Here is a 13,566-nt window from a genome sequence, read left to right as displayed (position 1 = left end):
AGTGTTGCTCACATAGTCATTACTTCAATTAAACACTGAGTCATTTAAACAGATGTACATTTCCCTTCCTTTAAGTGCCTCCCTTACTTTTTATTTCCCTGGGCAGAACAGCAATTAGGCTTTCCAAGTCTGGGGATTTATGTTTCTCTGCACCTGGCCTGCTTTAGAAATCAAGAGTTAAAATCATCTTGGTGTTTATCTACAATAAAAAAGGAATGGCCGTTTGGTGCAATTCACATCAAAGCTTTCTGCAGAAGGATTCAGTTTGATGGCTGGCAATTCGTAACACAGAGTCACTTTTTAGGCAACCAATGTGCATATCCTCTAAATATATATAACATAGCATGGATAGATGCTTTGGTTTGCTTTTAATGAAACATCAAGAAATCACATGTTCAAGACAATGCACTGGGCAGAACAACCAAAGGCATCAATTCAGCATGTCAGTATAATTGGTACTCTTCAACTATTTTCTTTGACTACTTATTAAAGCCCCTGTGTCCATTTTTTTTTTACTTTAACTCTGCCAAGATATTTTTAGAAGCTTAGTTCCTAAGATAGCAATAGCAATAGCAGTTAGACTTATATACCGCTTCATAGGGCTTTCAGCCCTCTTTAAGTGGTTTACAGAGTCAGCATTATTGCCCCCACAGTCTGGGTCCTCATTTTACCCACCTCGGAAGGATGGAAGGCTGAGTCAACCTTGAGCCGGTGAGATTTGAACCGCTGAACTGCAGATAACAGCTGAAGTGGCCTGCAGTACTGCACCCTAACCACTGCGCCATCTCGGCTCCTCCAATAGACGTATTTAGACGAATCTTCATTATTCTTACGAGTAGATGAGTTGTCACTCTCATTGGTTCAAGTACTAGATATGTTATTTGAACCAGAGGCTACAGAGCTGGCTGTAAGGAGGCAGCAGTATATTCTACATTTGACCCTAAACTTTGATGGAGTCAAATTGACTCAGTTTTGGAAAAAAAAGACATTTTCCAATGATATCAGACCAGAAACAAAACTCGAGGAATTTGCAGCAAGAGTAACAGCACACGTTCGAAAGAGAGGCATGCCAAATTTAAGCAAGAATGGTTCCCCTGGCTCTCATCGATCACACAAGGCAAATTTAGACACTGTTTTTAAAGGCAAGATAACTTACTATCGTCAGAAATAACTCCAATGCTTCTAAATATGTCTATTGGAAGTTTTAGTTGGAGTACAATGGAAGGGAATTTGAAATTGAATAGTTTTCTAGTAATGCTTTGATTGATTTTTTTCTAAGAGTGTTTTTTCCCCCTTCTTTTTCCAGTTGGTTTCAAATGCATTTGTCTTTTAGACAATTATAAATGGTGGGTAATATTAAAATCAGTCAAGATTAGCATGGGTAGCATCCTCTGTAACCCAAATATCTCTTCTCATAGCAATAGCAATAGCAGTTAGACTTATATACCGCTTCATAGGGCTTTCAGCCCTCTCTAAGCGGTTTACAGAGTCAGCTTTTATTCTAAACATGCTAGAAATGCAATTGTCTTTGTTTTGTTCCCAGATTTTTATTTTTATTTTTTTTAAAAAAAGCTAATTGCTTTGTTTTCTTCCTCCGGTTGGGTTTTGACGGGGAAAGAAGACTCAATAGGTGGCCTTCATTTCTATGCACAGCTCCACAGTCAAGTGAGCAAATCTGCTTGTGCATAGTTTAAGGGATTTTCTACATGAGTTGTACTTCATTATGCAAACGGAATGTAGAACTCTGACAGACAAATTAATTTACAGTTAGTATTTTTCAAACCAGGTTCTGCATTCCCCCCACTCCTCATATTTATTTATTTATTTAGCGTATGGCATATCATACATGGATTAGCAATATATATTAACATTTCATCTAGATTAGTAGAACCCAGTAAAATATAAATGTTAAAATGATCTATGTTCCAATACCAAGGCCTACGCCATCCAATCACCGAAGCGCAGCATTGTTTATATATATCAAAAATCAGACACTGGACCAGTATATGCCCTCAGCTTACAGCTGGTCACGATATGGTCTAGAGTTTGATGTGGGACCTCCATCAAACTCCCCATAAGCTTATGAGTAAAATATGTTTTTTTTAAAACCATAAAACAATTTTAAAGAAAACCACATGTAATTTGCAGCCCAGATGAAAATGATAGATGATAGATAGAAAATGATAGATCAACACAAACATTGCACAGGTTAAACCACACGCCAAAAGTCCTAGGTCTTGGAACAAAAGGCCAACAGGTTCAGGGACCATCAAGTTCTTAGGAAAGGATGTTGAAAAGAACATGTGCCGTGACAGAAAAGGCTCTTTAATGAAATGGGGACTCAGGTAAAATAGCATTAAAACATGGTGAGCATATAAATATTTTGGAAGCGAGTGAGAATCATCCAGATGGATATATTTTTTTAATTAACCCGGATTTCAGGATTTCCAGAAATTTGTCAATCTACTGTTGTACTTCTTTTTAATAATGGCTTAATAAATTAGGATACCTATTCCTAAATTGTTGTTGTTGGTTGCGAAGTCATGTCCAACCCATCGCAACCCCATGGACAACATTCCTCCAGGCCTTCCTGTCCTCTACCATCCTCTGGAGTCCATTTCAGTTCACACAGACTGCTTCAGTGACTCCATCCAGCCACCTCCTTCTCTGCCGTCCCCTTCTTCTTCTTTTGCCCTCCATCGTTCCCAGCATGAGGCTCTTCTCCAGCAAGTCCTTCCTTCTCATTAGGTGGAACAAAGTCTTTGAGTTTCATCTCCAGGATCTGGCCTTCTAAAGAGCAGCCAGGGTTGATCTCCTCTAGGACTGAACGGTTTGATCGCCTTGCAGTCCAAGGGACTCAATGCAGGAGTCTTCTTCTCCAGCACCAGAGTTCAAAGATCTCAATTCTTTGGCTCTCAGCCTTTCTTATGGTCCAACTTTCACAGCCATCCATTGCAACTGGGAAAACCACCGCCTTGACTATTTTCAAATTCCTTGTTCAGAGTTTGCGATAATCTTATTTGAAAGAGTGATGGCTTTCCTTCCGATACATTTGTCATTATATTTTCTTGCTAGATTTGGGGTAGATTAGATTTCAGAGCTGGAGCTATGCGTGCGTATTTGTATGAAATAATGCTAGTTAAATATAAAATTTACATTTGCTGCGTAGTGTAAACGCCGGAGGCAAATTCAATTGCTCACTCATGCAGACTATTTTATCGAAGTGAAAAACATACAAATATTATACCGTACAATCCAACACATGATTGCTTTTCCCCCCATTTTGATACAACACATAAAAAAAAAAAAAACAGCCATGCTGTTATCCCATTTTCCTTTTTTGGATTTTAGCTTTTATTTCATCTCTGCTATAGCTCATGACCTGCAGTTGCCCTTGGCCTCCCATACGTTCAGTGAAGATGCTTTCCTTGTCAGCCAATTATCCATCTACATATTTCATCTCTAATAAAAGCCATAACTGCAATGCTATTGGATTTGCTCTGCCGTTTTATGACCCTTTTATTATTGTGTGTGCTTTTTTTTCATCTTTATTTTCCCATTTGAAATCATTTTTAGGAGAAGCTGTAATGTCTGTCCTTTCAGAAAAGCTTTGGGTACCAAATATGATCGGGACACGTATTAGGTCTTTTCAGAAGTAGAACTCATCGGAGACGAGTCTCAACTTGATTTATTGCTGTTGCACAGATTGATAATCAAATTAATTTTGTCTTGCGTTCTCATCCAGAGTGTGAACTGTGCAAAAACCTGGACAAAATTTTTAAAAGGAAGCCTGAGGGCAATGAATTTTATCCCCCTTTTAGGTATTAGCAAATAGTCTAGAACAGTGTTCTACACACAACGTCAGCAGCTTTAAGATTTGTGGACTTCAACTCCCAGAAGTCCACACTTCTTAAAGTTGCTGAGGTTGAGAAATTCTGGACTAGAGAATTCTGTTGCCCGCAGAGCTGATACCTACTTGTGCTAGATAAGTTTGATGGAGCAATGGGACATAGTCATATACTTGTTCCCATGTAAAGTCCCTCAATCCCATTTGAAGAAGAGATTGGACAACCATTTGTCTGAAATGGTATAGGGCTTCCTGCCTGAGCAGGGAGTTGGGCTAGAACAGTGGTTCCCAAACTTGGCAACTTTAAGACTTGTGGACTTCAACTCCCAGAATTCTCCAGCCAGCTCTGCTGGCTGGAGAATTCTGGGAGTTGAAGTCCACAAGTCTTAAAGTTGCCAAGTTTGGGAACCACTGGGCTAGAAGATCCCCGGGGGTCCCTTCCAACTCTGCCATTCTGTTATTGTATTATTATTATTTACAGTTACTCATAATACTTATAGGCCACTTATTATTCTCAAAGACATGATACAAATGATCGTAAGAAAGATAAGATGATAGATAAGATAAAAGATAAAGACATTTGGATTACAGAGGATGCTACCCATGCTAATTGTGACTAATTTTAATATCATCACCCATTTATAGTTGTGCAAAGAATAAATGTATAGGATAAATAGGAAAAAAAAGAAAGAAACCGAGGGAAAAAGAAGAATTCTGTTCTGTTCTGCTCTATTCTAATTCTAATTCTATTCTATTTCTATGTACTATTGCTATTTTAGACAGCATGGGGGGCTAAAGCACAGACTTGCAGAACATCAGCACAAAAATGCCATGTAGTTGACCAGAAATTGTTGAGTATCATCTGGAGAAAGAACTACTACAAGGTTCTAAGGTTATCAGAGCTTCAATAGCAATAGCAATAGCAGTAGACTTATATACCGCTTCATAGGGCTTTCAGGCCTCTCTAAGCGGTTTACAGAGTCAGCATATCACCCCCCAAGTCCGGGTCCTCATTTTACCCACCTCGGAAGGATGGAAGGCTGAGTCAACCCTGAGCCGGTGAGATTTGAACCGCTGACCTGCTGATCTAGCAGTAGCCTGCAGTGCTGCATTTAACCACTGCGCCACCTTGGCTCTTCTTTTAGCGATAGCACTTAGATTTATATTCTGCTTCACAATGCTTTACAGTCTTCTGTAAGCAGATTACAGAGTCGGCATTTTCCCACCAACAAACTGGGTCCTGGGAAGGATGGAAGGTTGAAGGTCAATCTTGAACCGGTGAGAATTGAACTGCTGGCAGCTGGCAGAATTAGCCTGCAATACCGCATTCTAGCCACCGTGGCTTTATTACAATATCCTGGCAGCAAGTTTTGAAGAAGCCCGGGCCAGAAGAATAAATATAAACATCACTTTCCCTTCTCACCAAAGATCATGCCATGGGCCATCAAGGCAATTTCAGTGCCAAAAACCAGTTCCAAACTCTTGATGGAAATGAATCAAGCAAATTATTCTTGAGCGAAGAGACTTTCGGGCTTCTCTCCAATTGATCATTTACTGCATTTCATTCTCTAGCGATCTTCACCCCAGGCTTGTAAGTTGCCACATTACGATCTCCCTTTTTAATGTTTCTGCTCGGTGTTATTCATTCTTCTGTGCTTTAGGAGATATACTGCCAAATTTTGCAGACTCAGAGGATTGAAATGAGTATGAGAACAAGGGGTGAAAATCCTCTCGAAGTGCTGTTTTGGGACTTGCAGGAAAGCGAATGTCAATAAAGATATTTCTGCAATAGGGTGTGATTTGATCATTCCATCTACTCAAAGTGTATCACTACAAGCTTAATGTATGTGTGCAAAAGATATCGAAAGTACACGGATGGAAGCATGCTCCTTGATTAATTCCCAACTCTCCCAGGTTTCTCCATGCACCAGTGCATACCTACCCAGAACTTCCAAAATTTCTACCAAGGCTCAACAGAGACTATAAACTTATTCTGTGTCAGAGAGAGAAGCAAGGATGTCTTCAGTGGGGAGAAGGGAGTTTAAAAAAGGAGACCTATCTCCTTTTTAAACCCCCATTCTCACAGATACTTCTGACCCAAACCTTGCTGTGATTTGCTGAATATTTTCCCCCTGCTTTCTGCAACATGGAATTGACTTTCCTTGTCAGTGAACAGAAAGATCTGCTTCTGAGGACATGAGCCTTTTTAGAAGAGTATGAAACAACACAACAAGAGTTTATTCCAAGAGGAGGTTTAATAAACTTCCATGTTTGCTTAGATGCAGCAGTCTTAGCCATTTTCTCGTATCACAGAGATTGTCTTTACTTTTTTTATTTTTTTCTTACTTTACTTTTCTCTCTTGGTTTGTGAGTATAATGAATGCTTTCAGATCTGTCATCCAGAAGGGTTGCATTTAGCTCATGTAAACAAGCCAATGGCTTCTGGCCAAAGTCTATAAATGGTCCATACTATTAATAGGAATCATTAAACAAGAACCTTCCATTACATTCGTTTTTAAATTTTTAGGAGAAATAAATCCAGCATAGTAGCAAACTGTCTGGGTTTTTACTTTTTATTAAATACTAGCTGATAACCTGGCGTTGCCCACATATTTATTTATCCTAATCCATACATTTGTCCTCATAAATAATCCCAAACCAAATGTAATTTCTAATGTTGGAATTTCCCCCTTACCGGAGGGAGCCCCTTGTGGAGTACTGTGAAGCCGTTACCATGGCAACTCCACTGCACTGTACAGTAGAAGCCATTTCACGGCAGTACGGTAGAAGCCATTTTCAGGCACAACAGACTGTGTCTTAACAGAACACACACCCAGAGGGGTGTTAGAGGTGTCTTACCCCCCACAGTATTTATTTCCAGAGAGTAAGACATCTGTGTACCAAGTTTGGTTGAAATTGCTCAAGGGGTTCTAGAGTTATGCTGAAACACACACACACACACACACACACAGACACACAGACACACACACACACACAGCACCATTTATATATAGATAGATTTATAATCTAATACATTCCTGAATCCACAAATACTGAACTGCTATATCTTTTCCATTTTTATTTCAATTTATTTCCTGATAAATGTTGTAATTGTTATCCCAATGGATCATGGTAGAATGTGACAGTAGGGAGGGGAGTGAAGAAATTGGCATGATTGGCAGACTTGCAGGGGAGGAAGTCTTGGAGACTTGTCCTCTCTCCCCCCCCCCCCAAAAAAACCCTGAAGCCTTTATCTGGCAGCCCCCAAATAAATGCAGCCAATCTGTCAAGACTCTTGTAAATAGGCAGGCATAAAGAAGCAACCTTGATCAGCTCATAGAATTATTCTGGTTCTTTGTGCCTGAGCGGGATAGATTTTTCTGCCTAAACTCTTCAATCCCATTTTTAGATATATAACTTGACTGTCGTGTAACTTACGTGTATGAAACAAAGTTCAATTCTTTTTTCTTGCCAGGCCTTAGCTGAACTACCACTTAGTTGGACTGGTGAGATACTGTTGTTGTGACATTTATAATCCTTCATTGTCTAATGCAGTGTTTCTCAACCTTGGCAACTTGAAGATGTCCGGACTTCAACTCAGCGAATGCTGGCTGGGGAATTCTGGGAGTTGAAGTCCGGACATCTTCAAGTTGCCAAGGTTGAGAAACACTGGTCTAATGTTTATGTTGCCATGACTGCTGATCAATCACATATATTTGGTGTATTCTGATAAAGAAGAAATCAAAGCACCTTTTCATTCTTAAGGGGAGACCTGAAGCTTTGTATTTATGATTTAGAGGAACAAAACCTAGATGTTCTAGCAATTAATGAGAAAGTCTTTATTTCTTCTAAAAGTCTCACTGTCATCTTTGGTTTCGATTACGCGCCTACCAACAATTGTATTATTTTCCCATTCTCTCTTATTCATTAAAAACCTAATTAATGCCTGACATATATATTCTCATTAGTGATTATTACCACCTGGAAGTTGATAATCTACAAGCCAGTTGGATTATACGGCTTCATAGGCACTGTGTTTTTATGAACTTTTGCTAGAATGTTGAGTGGTCTCCATGGCTCATAAATCATATAGTCAACGTTGTTTTAGATATTTCAACATGTTGAACTTTGCATAATCAACATAGGGTATCCATTAAACCCCCCCTCCTTTTTATATCAGAAGAAAATGTCATTGAGTCATAAACAGGTTAAGTAGTTGATGTGAGCCGCCCTGAGTCCCCTTGGGGGAAAAAGGGCGGCATATAAATAAAATCAACATTCAACAACATTGATGTGCACACTTGGTGGTTGTGTAGAGCCAAGGTGGCGCAGTGGTTAAATGCAGCACTGCAGGCTACTTCAGCTGACTGAAGTTCTGCAGTTCGGCGGTTCTAATCTCACCGGCTCAAGGTTGACTCAGCCTTCCATCCTTCCGAGGTGGGTGAAATGAGGACCCGGATTGTTGTTGGGGGTGATATGCTGACTCTGTAAAACGCTTAGAGAGGGCTGAGAGCCCTATGAAGCGGTATATAAGTCTAACTGTTATTATTATTATTATTGTAGTCTTTTGATGCAATGCTCTCTAAAATTGTCAACCACTCCATTAGCATATGCAGCAAAAGAAAACCCTGGGATGTTATTTTGCCAAGAGTATAACTTTACTGATAATTCCACGCAGGGACAGAAGAAGGTTGAGGTTTGAGGTTTATTCGATTTATATGCCGCCCTTCTCCCGAGGACTCAGGGCGGCGTACAACATTAAAAGAAACACATACTACAAAAGTTAAAAAGAAATTAAATAGGATATCCCCCAAACCCAATTAAAATTAACAACGACACATTTTTTTTTAAAGGATCCAAATTAAAATGAACAATAATCAATACTTCGATTTGTTTTGTTCAGGCCAGGCTGGCTTGCTGGAAAAGCCAACTTTTTAGGGCGCATCAGAAGGATCGGAGATCGGGGATTATGCGAAGCTCCGGGGGCAGCTCATTCCAGAGGCAAGGGGCTCCCACAGAGAAGGCTCTCCCCCTGGGGGTCACCAGTCAACACTGTCTGGCTGACGGCACCCTGAGGAGGCCAACTCTGTGGGATCACACTGGACGAGGGGAGAGGCAGACCCGTGGCTGCAGCGTAGTGGGGACTCCTGTCCCCCGGGCAAGATCCCTCGCCCACCACACAGGCTGCCCTGCTGGCTTTTCTATAGGGTTTAGCCAGCTATGGATCCTGTTGGATTCCACAAACCCTGCTTCCCGTAATACAGGAGCCAGTCAGGGTTTTCCTGGGCAAAATGCCAGCCTGTCTACAGCTGGTTTCCTACAAGCGCGCGATTCGGAAAGTTCCTTTTTCCCGTGGTCCTATAATTCCTTGACTTTTTAAGAGCTGGAGTGCGCTTTTCACTCCAGCCCTAATATCGCCTCTCCTTTCCTGAGGGGCCTCGGAGATGCTGGTTCCAACTTCTCGATGAACACTGCAAATTTTTAAAGGAGCCGGGTCATCCTTGCAATCCTGAGAAGGGCGCTCTGTGGCCCACATCTGTTGCCCTGAAAACAGTTGGGTGACCACTCGTCTTCCCCGTGGGGGGGGGGGAGCACGGGAGCCTGAAATGAGTCCTCTCTTGAGAGCAGAGAGTTGGGGAAAGCAATGTGTAGCTTCCTTGCCTCAATAAAACCAAGTTGAACCTTAAACACCTGTAGAGAAAGCACTGTAGAGAAAGCGAGCTCACGTGGGCGAAAGAAAGTGCTTTATTCAGCGGGGTGTCGGGGGAGAGGGCTGCCTCACCAGCCATAAACCTCACCGCACGTCACTGTCTATGAGTTGGCAGAAAAGCAATGTATTGTACTGTACAATACGTTGCTTTTCTGCCAACTCATAAACAATAGGAATGTATGTAAATGCAACATATGGAAGTCAGCCGGATGGGGTTTTTTTTTTTTTTAATAGTGCTGCTACAATTATTGCATATCCATTCTTCCAAAGAGCTCGGTTCATTGGCCCAGTTGGCCTCCATACTTCCCTGTGTCTGTTTTAGACTTTTATCCTCACTCTTTGCAACTGTTTCACAGCTCATGGTTATTCCATTTTCTGTGGCTCGTTTCCACTGACTTATGAATGCCTCCCTTTCTTACTTCCTGGATTCAAATTATTTTGCATGGGAATTAACATTTGCTGACTTGATTCCTTCATCTCCAGAGACTAGTTCAGACAGAACCCACCGCTTACGTGATCCTTCCGTTTGGTGAAAGTGTGGACATCTATGCTTTTCTGAACGTCAATCATGAGGACACATTCCCCCTTCTGTCATGGGGAATGCATCCGTATTTTGACACCGAACCAACTGGAAATGAATGAATCAGAAGTTTGAATAAAATGCATCCAAATCACAGATTCCATGCTGTTGACATTGCAGTCCATGGAGCTTAATGTCAAAAAAAACCACCCTCCTCTTTGAGATTGATTCTCATTATAGACACTTCATTTAATGACACATCAAATCTCTAGCCAGGATGGAACAGCCATGGCAGTAATTTCCAGCTATGAACTCACAGAGATTATTGCAGTTTTAACTTGTGTGTGTAATTTGAAACGGTGACTTTAAAGTAATTCATGATGATAGCTTTGTGGCTTGAAAAAAACATTTAGACTTGATTGGGCTAAAGTTGGGCTAAAAAACCTGCAGAAAGCAACGTCCTATTGAAACTTGACAGGAAACAAAAAATCTGTAGTGACTTTCTTGCTTGAAGGATCAATCCATATTTTGTTAATTCAGTTTGAAAATGCTCTTTTTGTGTTCTTTAATTTGCACATTATTCTGGATTCTCTAAATCCAGGGCTGGATCTACCTGAGCTAGTGATAAATGGAAATGGAAGGAAAGGATTGGAAATCTATTTGTTCTTGTCTCTTTAATGGCAGAGAGTTCTGTGGTTGTTAAATGCCATATATTTCGAATGATAATTTGAAGAGCCGAGGTGGCGCAGTGGTTAAATGCAGCACTGCGCGCTACTTCAGCTGACTGCAGTTCTGCAGTTCGGCTGTTCAAATCTCACCGGCTCAAGGTTGACTCAGCCTTCCATCCTTCCGAGGTGGGTAAAATGAGGACCCGGATTGTTGTTGGGGGCAATATGCTGACTCTGTAAACCGCTTAGAGAGGGCTGAGAGCCCCATAAAGCGGTATATAAGTCTAACTGCTATTGCTATTGCTAATTTGGGCAGGGCTGGTTAAAACTATTGGTTATGAAAATGAAGTTGAACAAGTGTCCATAGGGGTGAAATGGCTCAGTCTGATAAAAACAGCATCACTCGGACATGATATAAGCCCTACTCCTAACCCTAGGAGCCGAGGTGGCGCAGTGGTTAGGGTGCAGTACTGCAGGCCACTTCAGCTGACTGCAGTTCTGCAGTTCAGCGGTTCTAATCTCACCGGCTCAAGGTTGACTCAGCCTTCCATCCTTCTGAGGTGGGTGAAATGAGGACCCAGACTGTGGGGGGAGATATGCTGACTCTGTAAACCGCTTAGAGAGGGCTGAAAGCCATATGAAGCGGTATATAAGTCTAACTGCTATTGCTATTGCTATTGCTACTCATTTGTAACAGGCATTGTGATGTTGTAGTAGTGGAAAGCATAAACAGACTGATAAATATGTGTCCATGTGACTCCATACAGCCTTGTAAGTCCAATGGGTCAGAGATGAAGTCTATACTTTCTACACACATATAGTCTATACCACAGAGGGTGAATCTTTTTGGCACCGAGTACCCAAACCGAAATGTATGTACATGTGTGTGTGTGGGTGTACGCACACCAGAGCATCAGAAACCCAAAGAGCAGCTAGCCGGTGCATGCATGCCTGTTTTTTGGGCATTTTTGGCCTGAAAATGGCACAAAAACAGCCTGAAAATTGCCCGGAAGATGATCTGGGTTTTGGCCATTTTTTTGGGCTGTTTTCAGGCCATTTTTTGGCACCTGTGAAGAACAGCTAGCGAGTTCAATCCTAGGTAACAGCAGTTATTTCTCTCTCTGGGGCAATGAGTAATTGTTTGCTGTGAACTCCACATAGGCATCAGGAAGAGCATCCGGCCAATAAATGCTCAACCACATTCAGTTGCCTGATTCTACCCCGCTGCAAGGGATTACAGGGTTAAAAGAAAAAAAAAAGAATGCATTCTTATTTATAACTAATTAATATTATTAATGTATTCAGCTTACTCAGATGTCAACTTTACACTCAGTTTAAGGATTATTATGTCTATTTATCCCCCTTCCCTTGTCTGTTGTGAGCTGCCCGGAGTCCTCCGGGAGTGGGCGGCATACAAGACAAATAAAATGAATAAAATGAAAGAAATTGGACACATTTAAAAAAATGGCAAAGATACCGGAAAATCCTATTTTGCATTCAGGAATGGCTTCTTGGGCAATTATGGAAAACTACATTTGTGTGCTATTTGAACGTTTAAGCCACATTTGTAGTATTAAGGTTATATTTTAAAAAAGCAAGTTATGCTTCAATATAGTATGAAATTTGGGCTTGCTGAAATTGCAATCACGTATTGATTAAAATGTTAATTAAAATTGTTCACTTCATGCTTCTTGTTCCTTATTGATCAGTGAAGCTATAATGAGAACTACAGAAACGGAATTCGTAGTCTGAAATCGTTTGCAAAACAGGCACTTTGTATTAAGTGTACTTAAAGGTCAATGAAAATATATGTTACCTAAATGCAATATTTATGAAATAATTGATTGAAACGAAGCAAGAGTTCTGCAGAGACCTAATTGATGCCGTATTAAAAATATGACATCTTAGGAGGAAAAAAAACCACAATCCTGTTGATTTGCTTTTCTGTATTCATGTACTTTGCAGAATAAGAACATATTTTTCATTTGGAATGTTGACAGTCAGATTATCAAATTTTTGCCAAGATCAAGGGAAATGCTAAGTACATTAATTATGGGGTAGTTATTTCAGAAATGGTCTCCTTTTATTTATACTGAACTTTTCTCTCCTTCCAGAGAATTTTTCTGAGTGCTGAAAATGAGGAAGAAATATTTTCACACCTTGGCTTGGATTACCTCGAACCCTGGGAAAGAAATGCCTAAAGAAAATAAGATTTTATCTTTTCACTGTTTCAAAGCAAAGTTTTCTTTACCTGCAGAGCATCTCTTTATTACTATTACTTAGAAAGAAGAAAGAGCTTAAATACACCATGGATATTTGTTGTAGGTGTGGATTTCCTTAGAATAGTTGGCAATTGATATTTTGAAATGTTTTCTTTGTTCTAATTTCCTGCTCCTGTGATAACCGTGCAATCAAATGGAAAGGACTGGCAGGAAGTCATGATGAGATTGCTAAATCATGCATATTTTAAAATGAATGTCTGTGGAGTGACTTTCAACTTGGTGTCCTCCAGATGTATTTCCAGATGCAGCTTTTAGAATTCCTGCCCTCTAACAGACCGAAATAACGCTATCCTACTGGTTTTTCAGCTTATTAATGTTTAATGCTTCCTTGTTTTTAGTTTTAATAACTACTTGAACAAGAAATAGCTAACTATGCAAAAATAATTAATACCCCCCAAAATACTCTAATTCCAACCATTACAAATAACTTTATGCAACCCATATACAAAAAAAGAACTCATGGTTTGCCAACATGATATAAATGTTAGTAAAGAAATTTTTTAGTAAAGAAATTAGTTTGGCTAATGGAACTTTTACTC

General features: G+C 40.3%; 1 protein-coding gene across 1 annotated transcript in view; it reads left to right on the top strand.

The window, feature by feature from the left end:
- DNTT (DNA nucleotidylexotransferase) overlaps positions 1-13,305 on the top strand; it is a 147,525-nt gene extending 134,220 nt beyond the window's left edge. Inside the window, exon 12 of the mRNA XM_087702116.1 lies at positions 12,860-13,305. Coding sequence (XP_087558242.1) covers positions 12,860-12,946 — 87 coding nt within the window. The 3' untranslated portion in view covers positions 12,947-13,305. The remainder of the gene's footprint in view (positions 1-12,859) is intronic.
- The last annotated feature ends 261 nt before the right edge of the window (positions 13,306-13,566 follow it).

The sequence above is a fragment of the Thamnophis sirtalis genome, unplaced genomic scaffold (genome assembly GCF_051295495.1).
Source record: "Thamnophis sirtalis isolate CommonGarterSnake01/CBP01778 unplaced genomic scaffold, rThaSir2_p1.2 scaffold_15, whole genome shotgun sequence".
Taxonomy (NCBI): domain Eukaryota; kingdom Metazoa; phylum Chordata; class Lepidosauria; order Squamata; family Natricidae; genus Thamnophis; species Thamnophis sirtalis.
Note: the sequence above shows the minus strand (reverse complement) of the source record. Positions and strands in the feature narration are given on the sequence as shown.